Genomic DNA, 14,626 nt, shown 5'->3' with positions numbered 1-14,626 from the left:
AAGCATAATCATTTCCTATTTCTTAAGGTAATTTTTTGTTAATTTATTTTCAGGTTGACGATTTAAAGATAATCACCAGCTACGACATGTCATCACGAACTGGTCAAAACTTCCTCTCAGTTTTTTTAAAAAAGTAAGATTTATAAATTTTGTACAGATTAAAGCATCTATTTTGTTAAACACTATAAAAGTGTATTTTAGCTAGTGGCAAATTTGAATATTATAATGGCGTATATCGCACAACCCGAACCGTGCCTATTTAACAAGTTTTTAAGCAGATTATTGTCAACCGTGTTGTAGTTGAAGCACCCCAGACTTCAACGAATGCCAAAAATTAGAGGAACTCTGTTGCATAACGATTTTTGTGTCAAAGGTGTGCCGGAAAGTCTGAAGAGGTCGACTACCGCCCTTTGTTCGAGAACTTGGTTCATGACTTACTAGCCACTGTGAATAAACCGGAGTGGCCAGCTTCTGAGATGCTGCTAAGTCTTCTCGGACGTCTGCTGGTAAGCGCAATTATTCAACCTGAATTTAAATAACTACTTTGTAGCGAAGTTGTTTTTATTCAGCATGTCCAGTTAATAATGAGCTGTGACACGCTGAAACAAGACACGTTAAGGAAACACAGAGAGACAGGGCAAAACAAGAAAAAGGGCGTTTCTAACAAATGTTAGGCGTGTCCGACACCACACCTTTACATGTAATGTTACCGTAGTTTTTGACCTTTACTTTTAACAAAAGTTTTATTCGACAATCTAATGTTTTTTTAAGACGGGAATCTGAACATATTTATGTAATTTAAAATAACGCAGTTTGCCTAAATGGAAACCTGATTTTAAAAGTTATTCTTTGTCTATTTTTGACAGGTTCATACCTTTAGCACCAAGTCAACGGAGATGTCGCTTCGAGTTGCCGCTCTGGATTATCTTGGAGTGGTGGCCGCTAAACTACGGAGGGACAGCGTTTCAAGTCACTCCGATGTAGCCACCATCCGAAACCTACTACAGCGTCTTGAGGAAGCTGCCGAAGAGGAACCAATGGAAGGAGTCGAGCAGGAGAATGAAAAAGCCCAGGAGGAAACGAAAAAGGTTTCATTGTTTGAACCGTGCAAGAATAGATGTTTAACCAAAGTGATTTACTGTAATTGTTTTGCGAAGAAATGTCAGATATTGCTCATCAGAAATTTCTTGAGTGTAGCAGAAAGCTTTGTAACTTCGATGAAATGTTCAGGCATTGAAATAATTATTTTATTCTAAAAAGTCATATGCAGGCAGTTTATGTTTTGTCAGTGATACGTGAATAAATTAACGTGACAATAAACCATTAATTACGTTAAAATTCTTTCAAGGGACAGGATTAAGCAAGTCTCTGCAATAGATCATTATTATCAATCAGTTTGTTTACTTTGCATGAAAAAGGCCACCAGAAGAAGTCGGAAGAAGCAGAAAACTATCAAATTATCGAAAGCAAAGGTTTCTGTTCATTTGAAATTACATTAAACAAAGTTTATGCGAGCCGTATGTTAATCTGGAATCAGCAGGTAGCGTTGTATAGGCAAACTAAATAATATAGGCGCTTTTCAATAAAGTAAAAAAAATTACTTATATCTCAAATCAGTTGGCCTAAAGTAAAAAATGTTAGTCGACGAACACTTCAGCTTATAGCACAATTATTATAGCAAGTTATAAGCAGGATAACGCACACAGTTGCTAATGTAAAGTCAAACTCTGTAGGGCTCAAGTTGATCAGCTCGAAACTATAGTAAAATACTTTGTCGTGGTTTGATCAGGATACAACAAGGAATGACGTATTGTGTTGTTCACATGCATTTTCACCAATTTGTAGCTAAATCGGCACGGCATCCCCGCATGTCCTAGGCCGTTATTTTTGTTATCTTTACTCTCAGTCGTTTCTAAAGTTCAATAACTTGCGACTAATTTTCCTAGGTAAAAAGTACAGTGTAAGAACATGTAAAACATGGATTTTGTTTTACAATGTTTTTTTTGTCAGCAAAAAAGTGTTGACATTTTGTGAATATTGCTTTAAACCCGACTTTTGTTTAAGAAATCTACTAAAAGCCTTGAGACCGAAGAAGAGAGACTAAACACCCGACTTCAATATCTTATCCTTGGATACCTTCGTCGAAATTCGAGAGCAGACCCTGCGCTTCTGGTACGTTTCAGAAACACATTTTGCTTAACACGATACTTATGGTCTATGTTGGGGTTGTAATAAATTATCGAATCGAAGGCGAAAACCGAGCCATAGTGGTAGGCTATCGTCAGTACTTACCGATACTAGGATGCTATTGGTACGTATGCTTTGCAAAATTAATTTGTACAAGTCAATCATTGTTAGGTGTTTAACGCAGCCATTTCTACATTAAATTGAACAAGCGAAGAAAACTTAGCGTCATCATATATTTTCATTTATTTTATGCCCTAATAACCTGAGATACGGTCTTTGCACTTTTCGAGTTTGTTTGTTTGACCATAGTAACTACATCGTTTAGGTATAAAATAGGCCGACTGTATGTTTTACCTAAATATCGTGTATCGTTATTGGAATAAATAGGTTTTGGATATCTCTAGTCTGTATCGCTTTTGTGCATTGCAGAAAAGACAATACCCGTGGAGCAAATAGATTGTAGCCAGTAAACTAAATTGCAACCTTCTAACATATCCGCAGTTCGCGCACAACTTTTACATCGGCCAGTGGCTGCGCGATGTCTCGCTCGAGTTCCAGCAGTTGCAAAAGGCCGATGACGTCACCGGCGATGACGCAATCGACCAGATGGACGCGCAAAGCGACAAGCTGCAGGCGTGCCAGCGCAGGAAAGACTCGCTCATGGAAATTGCGACCTCGGCAGCTGTGTCGGTGGCCGCACTCAAGCGTGATCAGAACCCTGAAGCGGATGGAAGCAAGAAGCTGCCACCAATCAGCGAACTGCAGTTAAAGTAAAGAAACACATTTCATTTTCCTTTTCGACTTTATGTATCCCTGCTGCAGCAAATTCGCGAACAAACATCTCTAATATTGTGCTGTACTGAATATTAAAGTGCTAATCACAGCATAAATAAAACAATTACGTGTAAATTTAAATCACTATGATCGAATCATTTGATTCAAGATTTATAACTTACTTTTTTTTTTCTATATTGTGCAAAGCGTTATCTAATTTAAATACCTCAGTAAATTTACTCTTGCTACAAATTTTTCAGTTTCGTTTTAGATCGGCAATATACCTTTAATTGAAAATTACCACTTCTCTTCGAACTATTGCGTTATCGTTGTTCAGTAAACTGTCTCACTAAAGCGGTCAAGTCCATTTTACATGTCACAGAAACGACCCGCATTAACAGTCGTCACTGATATGTCTATTTCAGAGCTGAAAAACTCGCTGGAGGTTTGACGGTTGAAGACGCGTCGCTAGTAACGCGGCACCTCGCCTCTACTCGACCCTTCTCCAAGGCCTTCGACCTTTACCTCTCCTACATTCTTCGCGTCAGAGAAGAAACGGCGGTGGCTCTGCGTACACGCGCCATCAAGTGTCTCGCCGAGGTGGTTGCCGTAGATCCGTCCATCATGGAAAGGGTGAGTCTACACGTATAAAAAAAAATGATACACCTACTGACCTGGTTCTAAAGATCCGATTTTTGTCGTTTGCCACACCGCCACAAGCTACACAATTAGCATATTTTGTTCAAATATTTTGCTTCATTTTCTTACCGTTGTCTTTTGCATCGCACCGGTTTTCCAGGGGCGGCTTAGATAAATAAAAAAATTTATAAAAACGCATTTGTACCCCGAGGTAAAAAAAATTAAGAAACACCTATCTATATAATCTAACAATTGCGCAAAGTTTTATCGTTTTGTTATTTGCATATCGATTTGCATTAGATTACCTTTACTAAGACTGCGAAGACTAGATGTACAAAGAAAAACTAACAAATACATAAGTCAATTGATTTCTAGTTTGTGTTAGATTTCTCAAAACGTTAAAAGTTCAAATTGTTAAATTTAGGTTAAACAATAAACATGCACAAACGTTGACTTAACATTTTTAACGAACGCAGAGAACCAAGTTTTTCACTATAGCTTTTGTTTTTGCAGGAGGACATTGCACAGGGAGTACAAGCGAGCCTGGTCGACGCTTCCACCAGTGTTCGCGAGGCCGCCATCGATTTGGTTGGAAAGTTCATTCTTCTTAAACCGCAACTCGTGAAGCACTATTACCACATGCTCACCGCGCGTATTATGGTAAGAAACTCTATTAACTTACAACCGTGTAACCCAGATCATGACGAAACAAAGTGCCAACCGGATCCAACCCCCTTTGTAATTTGCTCGAAACGTTTTCGTTAATACAGCATGAGAATATATTTCATAGGTGTTTGTGTTTAAACTTTATCAATTCTCTTGTGTGGCAATACTTTTCTTAGCAGTACATCACACGATGTTTTGTATAATGTTTCTCCAGGACACTGGTGTGAGTGTGCGTAAGAGAGTGATCCGCATCCTTCGCGATCTCTGCCACGAGCATCCGCAGCTTCCTCAGCTGACTGACGCCTGCGTGAAGATGATCAGAAGAGTGAATGACGAGGAGGGAATCAAGGTAAGGACCAAAGTCCAGTGTTTTTTTTATTTTGCGCCGAGGTGCGTCAATATAATTGGGCGTGTTGGACAGCTTAGGTGAGTAGCGATTGACACACGATCATGTAACTGTCATTAATGTCGTGTGTAACTTCAGACCCGCTTGTTTTCTGATCTCTATATAACTCTCAACAGAAATGGATAAAGGGCTTACTCGTGTAAGTTGATTAGCGCTTTAAACAAAAAGTTTGCAGCAAAATACCATATAAGTGTTGGTTCGACCCATTTGAAAGGAAATTGTGTTCTGAATTACGCAACAGTTTAACTTGTTACAGTCAAACTGTTTTCCAATATCAATTATATTAATCTCCAGAAACTGGTTCATGAAGTGTTTATGAAGATGTGGTTCACGCCTCTCGACTCACAGGACACTGAATCGCTGCGCAAAAGGGCGCTGCTAATCACCGATATTGTGGCGGCGAATCGCGAGAGAGGATACGAGTGGATTGAGCAGCTCTTCAAAAACGTAAAAACACTTAAACCACCTTTTTATTAGTGTTTTATGACCTTTTTCATTAATTGTTGAAGTCGAAATACAAAATCCAAGATATTTTAAACATTTCTAATATATTGTAAAACCAAACTCTCTTTATGTTATTTAATCACGAGGTTTTTTTATTTCGGGAAAAATAGCATTTAACTACCCGTTTGAGAAAAGTTTAGCGATTGTTTAATACAGTAAAGACATATGCGGCGAACTTGTCCGTGGAAGTGTGTCATAGGCGCAAAAATGCTGCCAAGCCGGCAAGCAATCGTGTCAGCAGCTGAAACCAGCAAAAGAAAACCAGCGAACTTACCTTGTTTTTGTATTTTTAGCTGATTGACACCACAGTGCCCAACCCGAACGTTGAACGGTCTTGCAAGCAGATAGTCGATTGCCTGGTACAGCACGTAATCATCTTCGACAAGCAAGCGGGTAATAAGCAAATGGATAAATGGAGGCAAACTGAACATTAGAAAATAATTTATTGAAAGGTGAAAAGATCATCTGTTGATGATTTATCGTGAAACATCCTGTTTCGTGCACGGTGCAAACGGCAACTCTAAAACACTCTTAACTTTACACATTTACGACAAATATTTTGAAACTTAACAAACCGGATAAATTAAACGTCTATGATATAATAGGCTTTGCTCCACACACTATCGATGTTAAAACTTTAATAATCAGTTTTCTTAATTATTGATGTTAAACACCACCCCCTCATTTTTTTATTGCAGAAGAAAACGAGAAAAACGCGCTAAAAGAAGAAACCAACAGCGAAAAGGTTCCGGAAGAACAAAACTGCGAAAAAGAGAGTGAAAAAGCAAGTGAAACTGAAAGGTATGATGTCACGATTATATTTGAACAGAAACTGGCTTTAGGATAAGCTTTGTATCCAACCAAATTCGTTAGTTGTGTTACTCTGTGAGCCACATTAATACCAGTTATAATTTACCATTTTTTAAAGTCTAAATTCGATTATATTCGCATCACAGGCTGACACGTACAAGGGAACGTGGAATCCGTTTGGTGGCGACCATCCAAACACTGGTCCAGCTGGCCCGTATCCGTCCTGGTCTCCTGGTGCCACACCTCACAACCCTCCAACCGTACCTTGCGGCTAAGTGTGACGTACGATGCGTTTTGTGCTTTTTTGGCCACTAATTAATGCTTTTTTTGTGTTTTGTACATTTATATTACTTTTTTCCTATTATTATCTATAAAAGGTCGACGCTTTTTTATCAGGCTAAGTCTATTACAGATTTTTAATTTTTCCCCGTGATTACATGGATTTTATTCCGGCATTCACAAACTTTAGTATTTAGAGAGCTTTTTGTAAATTTATTATTTATTCTTTGTATTCCGATTTATTTTACAAATTTTAAATGAAACACCTCGTTTACAAAGCACATGGATTTCAGTTGGTAATTTGTTTTGGAATCGCCAGGTATTTCTGTTTTGCCGTTTGCTATTAATCTTCGCACACCTTATTCCCACCCGTGTTAAGCAGTGTAATGCATGGATATAAAATAAACTGAACTACTTTTGTCAGACCCCGGATGAGGCGCTCATCATCCACGGAGTCTGCCGTATTCTTGAACTCGCTGTTCCTCTTATGGAGCATCCCTCCGATCTCTTCCTCGCCTCTATCGAAGAGGACATGACTCGTCTGACCTTGACCCACCGCTTCCACGTGGTCATTGCGGCGGTTGCGTGTCTGGGCGCCATCACGTGCAAAGTCACCTTCAACTACCGCCTCATATGGGACTGCTTTCAGAGGATGTGTAGTAAGTGGACGAGAAAGGTGGTCTCTGTAAATCGTGATTTTTGCATTTCTTTGACAAAATTTACATTCAACCGAAACATGTTTTTGTCACGTAACTTGTTTTTGTTGTACAGACCAGCTCTCCAATGCCCGTCAAATGCACCAGCAAAAGCCTGAATTGGTTTATAAGCCGTTGTACATGAAGCAACTTCTCAGGACTTTATTCGTGGTTGGACACTTCTGCAAAAACTTCGACTTTGACCAAGAAAACTTGAAAGGAAAGCTTCAGGTGCGTATTAATTAATAAACAAGTAACGGATGCGCAATCTGCTATGTGCATTACGGCGAACTCGACAAGATTTATTTTTGTTGCATGCCGTGGTTTAAACGAAATATTTCTTAAAATAATATGTGTATATGGAGGTGTGTCGCCTTATTTCAGTTTTTTATTCAGCTGTGCGTCAAGGACAAAGTGTACGAGTGCCTGTTCTACTTTGCCGACCTTCGCACAACCCCGCACACAGAGGAACTAAGGGGCTTTTCAGTAGCTGCCTTGGGCCTGCTTATGGTACAAGACCCAAACATGATGTTCAGACAAAGCACCCGCGATCTTTACAACTCGCTCCTCGACCCGGGCCAAGCGTCGAATCGCCTCAAAAAGCAGGTATGACCCAACATCAACAAGTTAGGTATGGCTCAAAATACCACAAGTTAGGGAAGGTCCACAATACCACAAGTTAGGGAAGGTCCACAATACCACAAGTTAGGTATGGCCCAAATACCACAAGTTAGGTATGGCCCAAATACCACAAGTTAGGTATGGCCCAAATACCACAAGTTGGTATGGCCCAAAATACCACAAGATTTTTGCGTCGATTCTTGGTAGTTAGACTAATATACTGACTTTGTTTCAGATTTTGCAAAACCTTCAGAACTATCTTCAAACCGAAGATGTAAAAATGCAAGAGGCTGCCGAAGCGAGCGCCAGGAAAGCAAAACAGGTAAACTAAGATTTTCTATAGTAAGTCAGTTTTCTGCTTTAGATTCAATAAAATTTGATTCCACTTTTATTAAGTTCAACATCTAAATTAGCATTGATTATACCTTTGCTATTTCTCTTTTGGCATATTTGCTTCATATCAGTGTTGACTTGAGATTAATATTTATAGGAGGGAGAGGATCATGAAGCAAACCGCTCGATGTCGGCTGACGACACAACCACCACCGAGGATGACATCAAGGAGATTTGTGACGTATCCAGTGGAATGGCGTCATCGGTCATGCAGCTTTTTCTCAAACAAGTAAAACATTTTAAAAAGGTTATATAAAAAATGGCTTAATTTAAGGAAGGTGAGCCAAGGCATTATTTCAACTACCGAGTTAAGAATAAAAGTTTGTCCGTTTAAACCAAGGTTTCTCAACCGGTTTCCTTTCCCATTCGGGAGTCTTCGAAGGGGGGCGCAAGCATATAACATGTGAATATTCTCCAGTGAAACTCAAATTTGACGAAACATTTTCTTCTAAAATGTAAGAAGAAAGCGGCATAAATTACACGAGAAACACACGAGAAGGGTACTAAGGATGCAAACCACTGGCCTAAACCTTTTACTTATTCTAGGGTTATTTTTTGGTATATTCAAATAGTTGCGCCGGGCCCACAATAAAAATAAAAACCGTAGTACTATGTAGCACTAACTAAAATTGTAAGCACATTTTGCTCGTAATTCCACCCTGTCACAGATATTTGCAAATTTTTGTGTAATTTCCTGTGCTTATAACCAATAAATTAACAACAGCACCCTTTATACAATCTTAGGTACTGGAGTCGTTCTTTCACCGTCATGCCATGGTTCGTCACGCTGCTTTGCACACAGTGTTCCTCACCTTGCAACAGGGTCTGGTCCACCCTGTCCAGTGCGTTCCATATCTTATCGCGGCAGCATCCGATCCAACTCCCGCTGTACATAAGGAGGCTGACCAGCAGGTACGTTGTTAATCTACCCGTAGTAAATATTTTCCTCGTGGGTTTCAAGTGTTCCGTTTTGGTAAACAATATAATAAGGTTTTGTTCGAATCAGTTAGATGCTTTTGTCTGTCTCGGTATCTTCGTTGTTAGTGTTGCGTGTTATAGTGGTTTAGTTGTTAGAGCGATGGTTCAGGTATGGCCGAGGTCGTAAGTTTCTCACCGCAAATTTTGGTTGTTTTTCTAGCATAGCCTAATCGAATGACCTTACTACATGCAACACAACGGGAAACGGCGAGACTCAAGTTGCGAATACAATAAATAAACGACACTCTATTGAATAATAAACGACACTCTATTGAATAATAAACGTCACTCTTTTGTCATTTTCTACTTCTGTTTTATTCTTTTTGTGGACTTATCTTTACCTCAAAATCTCCTTGCACTAAATGGCATGTATTTTGCGTTATGCCTACAAATTAGGTTTTGACAATTTAATTAAAATAAAGCACACTTTTTCGCGTTCGCGCGATAAAGACTCGCCTTAGGTTGCCAATTACCGCATGATATCATCTTGAATTTTTTATAGTCCCCCCAAACAGTTATCCTAGATCCGCCCTTGTTTAACGCTCCAAGAAATTAATTCTCGCTCAAAAAATCAAATTCCTAAAAAGCAAAAAAGCAAAAATGTTCAATTGTCTGATTGGAGTGTAATTAACAAAAACAAAATTTGTTTTGGTATCAAACTTATTTAGTACCCGAAGGGCCCAAGCATACAGCAGTTACAAAAGGGGCTGGTGATAGAAAAAATGGGCTAAGAACTGGTGATAAAAACTATTTATTTTCGTTTTGCAGTTGAGCGAACTTAGCAAACGTTACTCCGGCTTCATCCACACTCAAGCTTTACAAGGTATGAAGTTAGCCCATCGCCTTCAGCGCTATGTAAGACCAACTAACAAGCTAACACGGGGCTACATGGAAACCACAGTTCCGGGACTAGACGAAAGCGTTGGTCTTCATAAGGTAAACACCAAGTTTATAATAGTTTATCATGTGTCAGTAAGGCGAATAGTTTTTTATCGTTTCATTTTGAATTGATATTATATTTTAGACTAGTTGTAATATTGTCAAAGGTCACGATACAATACGTATGCAAACTTCTATAGTTTATAAAATGTATTTATTGTAAGCATTGCAGCTTTCACCACATTCAGTTTTTTTTGTTTCCAGGCCAGCTGCTCCCACTTGTACCAAATGGTTCGCTCCGACCGCAAGCATCGAAGGGCTTTAATTCTGTCGCTGTTGAAACTGTTTGACGATACAGTGGTAAGAAATTGCTTTATTTTCACTTCTTTACCGTTCGTTTACGTTAATATTTCCAAAATTTTACCTAACGTGATTAATACTGAACTATCGATATTGTAATTTAAATTCTAACTGGAATCCGACTGTGGCTTGACAAGATTATAAAATCGCGTAAAATTTATTTCTGGCCAGAAAACTGAGCTTAGCATGTTGCTGTTCATTGCTGACAACCTTGCTCACTTTCCGTACGCAACATTGGACGAACCTCTCTTCCTCATGAGTCAAATTGAAGTTTACGTGTCGGTTTCCGGGACTAACGTCCTGCAATGCTTCAAAGAGGTAAGTGCACGACAAACTGACTTCCTTTGAATTCTAAGATTTGTGGTTTAATATATTTATGTTAACCCTAATTGTAAATGGGCTTATTTGTTTCCAATGTTATAGCATGGGTTTAGAAACTTTACAGCCAAGGTTTTCAAACCTCTTACCTCGCAGCCCATTTTCATTCCTTGATATAAAAATAGCGTATTTGAAACGAGAAAAGTTTTAATTAACACTGTACGAAGACTGTTCTTAACTTTCAAATCAGCAATTACAAACTATTTGCTGTTAAAGAGATTAATTAATAAATTATTAATACGCAGTAAGAAGTGCTCTGGCTAGTTGCGCGAACCCCGGGGTACTTCTTTGCTAAACAGTGCGCTACTTGTAATCGTGCAATGCGCCACTGTAGGCACATGCGCCATAGGTTGGTCACCTCTCGTCTAGACAAGCTACATCTATAGGCCCATTAGTAGTTTATCTGTGTGCGTTTCTAGTCACTTAAACCAAAAATGACGAAGAAGGAAGTGCGACTTCTCAAGCGCAAAGAGAAGTTGGACGCCAAAGAACGAAAGAAAATGGAAAAGATCGAAAAGAAGCGTGCGAGAAAGCGATCCTCCGATGAGGACGCATCTTCTTCTTCATCCTCTTCCAGTAGCGAGAGCGACTCTTCAAGTTCTTCTTCGTCTGAGGAAGATGAAGAAGACGAAGATGATGAAAACGATGACGTAGATGGAGATGAGGGCATCGAGAGAATGATTACGAGGTTGCCTGATGCGGACGAGCCAGTTAAGGAATTTGCGCACCTCTCACTTGCTTGCCTACTCCTACTCTGGGTCAAGCATCATCTCAAGTCCATGTTTGGATTTACAGACAAGTGAGTTTAAAAAATATTTAATTTTAGATAAAGTTATATGCAGGTATAATGCATTATTGCCGCTTTTCTGTTTAGGTTAACATCCTTCTATTTGGATTATGTTCAAGCATCGTTGCAAACATTAAACGAGCTAGCAACATATATTATGAAAATCTTCTTGTTTGAAATAACATTGTAAACTCGAGCTAGTTACCCTTGCCATTTGTAATCAAACTGCTACAAATCGTTGAGTGTTGTGAATCTCCTGAAAAACTTAAATTGCGTTTATTTTTGTAGCAAAATCCACAAGTACTCGCCGAGTGAGGTAAACAGAGCAAATGACCGGCCGTGCCACCGCCGCCGGGCAGATCTCAAGTTTGAACCCACCCGTGCTTTGCAACACCTAGAAAGGACCAGACAGGGGATGTCGTGTAAGCACCCCGACTACAAACGATCAGTCGTCGAGCAATACTACGAGGTAAGATAGACAATAGACAATTAGACATCCATACAATGTTTTGAGGTTATTTGATAAAAAAATTGTCGGCGAAAGCCACCCCTGTGTTTATAACTTGAACAAAAGAATACAATGGCTGGGCAAACTTGTTTAAAACACTCTGATTGTATTTGTGTCAATGAAGGCTGGCAACTTTTTTCATTGTGTTTTAGACACGAACAGGTGCTTTTCGACAGTAATTCTGATTTAGCGCCATTTTTTAATCGGCTTGTATGGTTTATAGTCGAGTGCAAGAAATATTTCATATATTTCTAGTTTAATGAATGGATGAACAAACTGGATCCTAATGAAGACGACTCGGATTCTGAAAACAACAAGAAAACTCCGTCAAAACAAAGTTCATCAACCGTATTAACTGGTAATTGAGTTTCGTTTCTAGTCAAGGCGCGTTTTGATGTCTTTTTTTTTTTTTCTTACCATCGCTTTTATTTCACTTGGTTAATGCTTTATTTATTTGTTTTCCAACAGTTGAAGCTCCATTGAAAGAACATGATCAGGATGACGAGGATAGCGACCGTGATTCTGATGACGACGTTAACAAACCTCGACCGGCACTCGCGGTATGTTGGTCTCGTACTACTAGGCGATTTTCACAATCGATGACCAATTTATACTGCTAAATGAAGTTCATCGAATTAGTTCATTCGTACTCTTTTGTCTTTTTAAACCTAACTAAATCAATGCTAAATGTAGTTCAACGAAGTAGTTTATTCGTACTCTTTTGTCTTGTTAAACCTAACTAAATCAAGCTGTTCTCCGAACTTTTGTGGTAAAGGATACCGCACTATTTTTGGTGTTTTTTATATTCATATTGGGGGTATCTAAATATATGTGTATTACTATAAAATTAACTTAATTTCTTTACCAAATTCTCGCTCGCTTCGCTTACCTCGTGTAGTAGTCCAGTTATTCCTAAACATTTTTTGTTGTCACGACCTGCTTTCCAGTTTTCCTAAACCTACGCTGCGAAAATGGCCACCGTTGTTATTTATATTACACAAGGATATTAGGCTAGGGTTGGAAACCACTGCACAAAAGGCCGGGGTTGGAGTTAGTACTTAGTCAAATCCCCTTTTTCTGGAGTTTTTATAAGAATACACGGACACTTAGAAATGGGATGTTCTGCCTCAAATACTTCATATAACAAGAACGAAAACGGTTGTTTGTTACGCATCATACAGCTGAATTTGTTGTTTAAAATTTTTTTTAAATATTATAAAAGGCATTCCATGTTTTCGATCGAGCATGATTTTAGTTTAGCTTAACATGTTTCTTGTCAAAAACTTGTAAAGGCAATACGCCAGTCTACCGCACTCAAAAGCAAAAAGCATAGCAGCTCTAAGCAGCGCAGCAAACACTCCAACATGGTGCCTGGTGCTCCCCCGGAGATGCGAAAGCGGTCAACCGTGCATTATGCGGACAGCAGCTCCGAATCGGATGAGGAATTCACCGGATTTTGAAATAAGCTCCGCTGTATAAAAACAACTATTAGTGTACTTTTGTTATTGGTTTATCGCGTGTGCGCACTGCACTGCCACATTTCCAGCAAGCGTCATTTCATTTGAACCGACACTCGCTCAATTCTTAATTGTTCTTGTCCAGAGAGTTTATTTTCTACACTTGATGTTTTAGCGAGATTTTATATGGAAGAGCAGTCGGCCTTGTTCGCTTTGTTCTCCACACGCGTCCACTGCTATTTCCTAACTGATCACCGTCGCCGATATAATATGGCGGCTTAGGCTGTAAAATAAAGAGTAACTTGTTTTCAATGCGCTGAACTGCTTGTTCCTTTGGCTGAGGCTAAAATACATTGGTAATAATCGCAACTTAGTAACTTGAGATTATATCAGTTATGCTAAAGGTACCTTTTCTCGCAGTCAATGCGTTATTTTATTTGCTCTTTATATTCGCAAATCGGTATAATTGTACACCGACCATTTTGCGGACGACTTGTTATTTGTGGCGCGTTGTTATCGACAACATGGAGTATTCAACCTCACTTCTGCGCATCCTGCAATTGCAAAAAGAGTTTTAAGACCCGAACTTACTTTAGCAGTAACGTATGAAATGGTACCACGTTTGACGGCAGGACTTGTTTGTAAGTCGCGTCTTTGATAATTTCATAGTATTATCTTGTTTCAATTATAGTTTTTGCGGGTTGTTTTCTTTGATTAACGTTTTTTAATTTTTTAATGTGCCGATTCGTTTTTTTGTTTACGTTGTTATGTTCTTATCCCTTTTCGAATATTTTTGCCCACACGAGAACGTAATCCTCTCTACGTGTGAATTTTAGTAAGCGCTAACCACCAGCAAGTTGTACATTACAATTTTTTTGAATATCACGAAAATGCTGCATTTTAAACTCTGATTCTTTAAAATAGAAAAAAATGTTTGTATGTTTAAGATTTTGTGACTTTTGTGGGTGTTTGGTTGATCTGTCATTTTGCCAGTTTTTGGCGGCCGCGACAATAACAATTACAATAGTGCTTAAACCGTTGCAAAACGTTTGTGTCATTCCTTTTTGAAATGGTATATTAAGACAAAAAATATAGGCTGTATTTTAATTCCAACTTAACAAATTAAATTTGTACATCAAGCTATATATTATGTTTCTCTCACGGAGTTAATCACTGCATGATTTTTCTTTTTTTAAATAACGTCAAAAAACAAATAGCCGACTCTCTTTTAAAACCTACCGTTCTCGACCTTGACCTCCTCGCAAAACACGTAAAAAGTTTTCACGAGGCGTAAAATAGCATATA

The 14,626-nt window shown here is 38.8% G+C and overlaps 1 protein-coding gene across 1 annotated transcript in view; it reads left to right on the top strand.

Annotated features, from left to right (window-relative positions):
* LOC146164148 (nipped-B-like protein A) overlaps nt 1-14,352 on the top strand; it is a 29,153-nt gene extending 14,801 nt beyond the window's left edge. The window contains exons 19-44 of the mRNA XM_083381415.1: nt 54-133; nt 374-506; nt 867-1,088; nt 2,065-2,172; nt 2,689-2,957; nt 3,387-3,594; nt 4,114-4,260; nt 4,481-4,615; nt 4,967-5,119; nt 5,470-5,569; nt 5,875-5,977; nt 6,133-6,268; nt 6,690-6,924; nt 7,037-7,191; nt 7,357-7,566; nt 7,817-7,903; nt 8,072-8,203; nt 8,719-8,886; nt 9,721-9,888; nt 10,096-10,191; nt 10,363-10,509; nt 10,989-11,368; nt 11,645-11,825; nt 12,120-12,222; nt 12,333-12,424; nt 13,157-14,352. Of these exons, the coding sequence (XP_083237541.1) occupies nt 54-133; nt 374-506; nt 867-1,088; nt 2,065-2,172; nt 2,689-2,957; nt 3,387-3,594; nt 4,114-4,260; nt 4,481-4,615; nt 4,967-5,119; nt 5,470-5,569; nt 5,875-5,977; nt 6,133-6,268; nt 6,690-6,924; nt 7,037-7,191; nt 7,357-7,566; nt 7,817-7,903; nt 8,072-8,203; nt 8,719-8,886; nt 9,721-9,888; nt 10,096-10,191; nt 10,363-10,509; nt 10,989-11,368; nt 11,645-11,825; nt 12,120-12,222; nt 12,333-12,424; nt 13,157-13,324 (4,116 nt within the window). The 3' untranslated portion in view covers nt 13,325-14,352. The remainder of the gene's footprint in view (nt 1-53; nt 134-373; nt 507-866; nt 1,089-2,064; nt 2,173-2,688; nt 2,958-3,386; nt 3,595-4,113; nt 4,261-4,480; nt 4,616-4,966; nt 5,120-5,469; nt 5,570-5,874; nt 5,978-6,132; nt 6,269-6,689; nt 6,925-7,036; nt 7,192-7,356; nt 7,567-7,816; nt 7,904-8,071; nt 8,204-8,718; nt 8,887-9,720; nt 9,889-10,095; nt 10,192-10,362; nt 10,510-10,988; nt 11,369-11,644; nt 11,826-12,119; nt 12,223-12,332; nt 12,425-13,156) is intronic.
* Nucleotides 14,353-14,626: the final 274 nt, after the last annotated feature.

The sequence above is a fragment of the Ascidiella aspersa genome, chromosome 2 (genome assembly GCF_963924565.1).
Source record: "Ascidiella aspersa chromosome 2, kaAscAspe10.2, whole genome shotgun sequence".
Classification (NCBI taxonomy): Eukaryota; Metazoa; Chordata; class Ascidiacea; order Phlebobranchia; family Ascidiidae; genus Ascidiella; species Ascidiella aspersa.
Note: the sequence above shows the minus strand (reverse complement) of the source record. Positions and strands in the feature narration are given on the sequence as shown.